Below are 4,823 nucleotides of genomic sequence, written 5' to 3' on the forward strand. Positions count from 1 at the left end.
GGGGCGGAGTTGAGGGTGGGTGTGGTCAGTGCGGAGGGGTGTTAAGACTGTGGTCAGCACTGAGGGGCCGGGGTTGAGGGTGGGAGCCGTCACTGCCGAGGAGGTGGGTTTGGGGTGGGTGTAGTCAGTGCGGAGGAGGCGCGGCAGGGACAGGGGCTGTTGTTGCAGGGCGCCCCAGACAGGACGCCCTGCTTCCTTTCTCTTCTACAACCGCTTTTAAAAAATCTGTTTCTGTTTTTGTAAGTATTAGGCAAATACCTGCGTGAAATTCCATGAGATCAGGGCTCAGGACCTCCCATTAACTGTCGCGCCCCAAGACCCACCGAGGGGGGAGTGGGCCCGGGCCCCAGGGACGTCTCCCCAACCCCCAGGCTCTGTGGGGGTGCGGGCAAGGTGCAGGGTGGGGGGTCCTCCGTGCCTTGTCGAGCCTGTGTCGTTCCCCAGGCTGGTCCCCCGGCGAGTCGGGCCCTGGGGTGGCCCCTGAGGAAGGGGCGGCGATCACGCGATGCGGCTGCGACCACGACTGCGGCGCCCAGGGGGACCCAGTGTGCGGCTCCGACGGGGTGGTCTACGCCAGCGCCTGCCGCCTTCGGGAGGCAGCCTGCCGCCGGGCCACGCCTCTGGAGCCCGCGCCTCCAAACTGCTGCGCCCTCGGTGAGGACCCTAGCCCTCGCCTAGCCTCGGGGACCCCATCGCTGCTGCTCTGGGCCACGGATCTCCTCCCGTCGGCCCTTGGGTCCCCTCCCGGCCACGCCCTCCCGACCGAGGCTCCCTTACTTCCAGAGCAGCCGCTGCCGGCCTCAGTGTCCTCCACCTACGGGGATGACCTGGCTTCTGTGGCTCCGGGGCATTTGCAGCAGGACATGAAGCTGAGTGGAGCCGGCCTTGAGGTGGTGGACTCAGACCCTGAGCCGGAAGGGGAGGTGGAGGACAGGTGAGAGCTGGGCCCACCCCAGAGGTCAGAGACATAGGCTCAATATCTCCCAAGCTCCCTCCCCTACCAACCTCCCTCCACCACCTGCCCCGACCCCCCACAGGCAGTGGGAGTGACTCAAAGGGTCAGAGGCTCAGAGTTCCTGGGGACAAAGTGGGACATTCATCCTCCCTCCACCCTGGCCCACGCAACACCCACCAGCGAACAGCTGTGCGTTTGTGTGTGTGTGTGTGTGCGCATACTGGTCAAGGATCCCTTATCCGAAATGCTTGGGACCAGAAGTGTTTTGGATTTCAGATTTTTTCAGATTTCAGAATGCTTGCATGATATAGTTAGCTAAGGTTCAGCATCCCTACTCTAAAAATCTGAAATGCTCCGATGAGCATTGCCTTTGAGCACGTCAAGTTGCTGCTCAAAAAGATTTGGATTTTGGAACATTTCAGATTTAGGATTTTTGGACTAGGGAAGCTTAGCCTGTAGTTAGCAGCGTATGGTTTCCTCATGGGCAGATTTGTGTAGTCTCAACCATAGTCAACAAACATCCCATTTGCACAGAATCCTTCCAGCTGCTCTTCCATAACTTCACCTCTCCCCTCAACACCTGCAACCACTAAGCCATTTTCCCCCTCCGCGTCTGTAATTTTGTTATTTCGAGAATGCCAGGTAAGTGGAATCAGAGCAGATAATCTTTGGAGCATGATTCCCTTGCGTTCACCTGTGGTGTTTCATGTATCCATAGTTCATTCTTTTTTTTTTTTTTTTTTTTTTTTTTTGAGATGGAGTATTACTCTGTCACCCAGGCTGCAGTGCAATGCCTCAATCTGGGCTCACTGCAATTTCTGCCTCCCAGGTTCAAGCGATTCTCCTGCCTGAGCCTCCCCAGTAGCTGGGATAACAGGGGCCCACCACCATGCCCAGCTAATTTTTTTGTATTTTTAGTAGAGGCAGGGTTTCACCACGTTGGCCAGGCTGGTCTTGAACTCCTGACTCAGGTGATCCACTTGCCTTTGCCTCCCAAAATGCTGGTATTGCAGGCATGAGCCACTGTGCCCGGCCTATTCTTTTTATTTTTGAAACGAGGTCTCACTGTATTGCCCAGGCTGGAGTATAGTGGCATGGTCACGGCTCACTGCAGCCTCAATCTCCTGAGCTCAAGTGATCCTCTTGCTTCAGCCTCCCAAGTAGCTGGGACCACAGGCACACACCACCACGTCCAGCTAATTTGTGTGTGTGTGCGTGTGTGTGTGTGTGTGTGTTGTAGAGATGGGGTCTCTGTATGTTGCCCAAGCTGGAGTGCCATGGCTGTTAACAGACATGATCATTGTGCACTGCTGCCTCAAACTCCTGGGCTCAAGCTATCCTCCCATCTCAGCCTCCCAAAGCTTTGGGATTACAGGCATGAGCCACTGTGCCTGGCCTGGAGTTTGTTCTTTTGCATTGCTGGTAGTGTTCTGTGGGTAACTTTTTGATTTGGTTGGTGGTCTGACACAAGCCGTTATTACCCTCTTACCGCATGTGAACACCCAGAGCCCATCACTGTAGTCCACCAGGGCAAGGAGGCAGAGTTGTGCAGTGCCAGCCCTGGGCCATGTGTCCCCCTCCTAGTTGGGGTTCTGCCGTCTAAATCAGGAGGTGGCAGCCGGCCTGAGCCCTGTGGAGGTGGGTTCAGGAAATGGGTGTGGGGTCCCATCCCAAAGTCCTGGCAGTCCCACAGGAATCTTTCTCCTTCTCTCCTGGCCAGTCAGAGCGGCTTCTCTTCCTAACGGCTGCCCTGCTCAGAGCAGGACGACACCATCTGGCTGCATCCTGTCCCTATCCGCCTGTGACTCTGCCTGGTGGGTGGGCAGACCTCGGCCCAGGTGACACCTGCCTCTAAATGAACCCAGGGAGCAGAATGGCAGAGATCTGCCCATCCCTAGGATGGGACTCGGGGCCCAGGTGTGGGCCCAGCAGTCACCGGAGTGGTGCAGGGGGGACAGCTGGAGGTCCCTTGGGAGACGCCCCCCCACTTCCTAGCTACAGCTGGAACTCCAAGCACCCCAATCCCCCAGCCTTGGAGCTGGGCATCATTTTCCTGGGGCCACGGCGTCTCCTACAGCCTGACATTCTGTTCCCGGGAGAAGAAACATTCCCAGAAAGCACTCGTGTGGCCAAAAGCCTCTTTCTGAGCAAACACAGTGTGGACTAATTAGCAAAACATCCAGCCCGTGGGCAACTTCAAAATGGAACAGGCCGCCTTTCTCTGAAACACAAAGCCAGGCCTTTGGGGCACCCAGGACCCCGAATTGCCCTAAGACTGTCCCAGCTCTGGAACCCTCTGCCTTCGCCCCAGGGGACCTCGGGCTCACATCACAAGGCCCTGCGGGGAAGCAGATGACTCTCAGCAAATGCACTTTCAGCTTCTGGCTGCCCGGGCTGGGTGACCCCGGTGCTTCCTCACTGTGAGTTCCTGATGTCGCCGTGCCCAGAGGACCAGCCCACTCTCAGGACCCCCAGGTCCAGAACCTGCCTGCCTTGGGGGGCCCTACCAGCTGCCTGCCACCAGCACCAGCAGACTTTGATTCCCTTTTGTGACCCCTGGCACCTGCTTATGTCTGCATTTGCCCATCTTTTCCGGGGTGGTATTTATTTCAGCCCACACCGCTTAGCCCTGATCTCTGCCACCACAGAGGCCCCTCGCTGCCTGAGAGGTCAAGGTCTGAGGCTGCCCTGGCCTATGAGTTCCCCACCCCTGGCCCCCATCACCCTACAAGGGACAGGCCCCTTGACTCCTTCCTCAGCCCGAGGCCCGGTGCCCACTTGCTATAGAGGATGTTGTAAGATAAAACCTCATCTCCAGGGTCATGGCCAGGCCTCGGCCTCCTGCAGGCAGCGGGAACCTAGAGCACAGCACCCAGAGTGCCAGCCCGTTCCACAGATGGGGCCAGACCCTGGCCTGTCGGAGACGTAGTGGCTGGGTGGTGGGGGCCCACGGTCCAGGGCTCCTGAGCCCCCATGTCTTCATCTACAGCCCAGCCTTTCAGAGTGGTGGGGAGGAGGGTTTATGGATGTCAAAACACCTGCACCCTGAGATAATCCTACAACCACATGGAGTTGTAGGACCACAGTTTGGTCCTGGGGACCGCTCATACCCACACACCCAGCTTGTGCCTGTGGTTAACAACTCAGAAAACTAGTAAATGATCACTCCAGGATATTGACACGAATACACATCGCTGATCTTACTTACATGTTCTGGGTTGCATGTGAACTTTGTGTGTGCGTATGTGTGTGTATGTGTGTGTCCCAGGCACCTGACACCCCCAGCCCAGGGCTGCCCAAAGTTGGGCTGATCAGAGACATATACCCAATGAGGAGCCCAACAGTGGTCCCCCCACCTTCTGCTTTGCCCCTGTAGTTCATGCCCCAGTGGTCTTTGAAACTGCCCCGTGCCACTCCGTGGAGTGAGCAGCGGTGTCTGTGTGTGTGTGTGTGTGTTTGTGTACCAGGTGCTGAGGCTTCTCCCTTCCCCACACACCAGCGGTGTCCTCCGTAGACACTGGTATGGCCCCTTGTGGCCTGTCCTGTGCAAGGCTTACAGCCGGCTGCCAACATCCTGGCAGAGGGGAGTTCAAGGTCTGCAGTACCCAAACCCTCCAGCGCACACTGTCCACCCCCACCCCCCATTGTCCCACCTTGTCCCTGGTGATATTGACAGAAAGTGAAAAGAAGGATCAGCCTGCAGGTGAGAGGAGGAAAAGCGAGTGTCCCCAGCAGCCAGGGGACAGCAGGAGTCTGAGCTATGCTAGCGATGGGTTTTGGGGAGCAGAGTTGGGGGTGCTATTCTGGTTGCTGAAGAGAAATCCCAAAGCCAGAAGCTGGTGGGCATGAGAATGGCCAACCAGGCTCT

At 57.3% G+C, this 4,823-nt stretch overlaps 1 protein-coding gene across 3 annotated transcripts in view; it reads left to right on the forward strand.

Moving 5' to 3' along the window:
• The window catches only part of CPAMD8 (C3 and PZP like alpha-2-macroglobulin domain containing 8), a 120,964-nt gene extending 116,837 nt beyond the window's left edge, over positions 1–4,127 (forward strand). For all 3 annotated transcript variants that reach the window (XM_017879539.1, XM_017879537.1, XM_017879538.1), the window contains 3 exons: positions 445–654; positions 784–934; positions 2,676–4,127. In XM_017879539.1, the coding sequence (XP_017735028.1) occupies positions 445–654; positions 784–934; positions 2,676–2,697 (383 nt within the window). In that variant the 3' untranslated portion in view covers positions 2,698–4,127. The remainder of the gene's footprint in view (positions 1–444; positions 655–783; positions 935–2,675) is intronic.
• The last annotated feature ends 696 nt before the right edge of the window (positions 4,128–4,823 follow it).

This window comes from Rhinopithecus bieti, unplaced genomic scaffold, assembly GCF_001698545.2.
Source record: "Rhinopithecus bieti isolate Rb0 unplaced genomic scaffold, ASM169854v2 scaffold_9899, whole genome shotgun sequence".
Taxonomy (NCBI): Eukaryota; Metazoa; Chordata; class Mammalia; order Primates; family Cercopithecidae; genus Rhinopithecus; species Rhinopithecus bieti.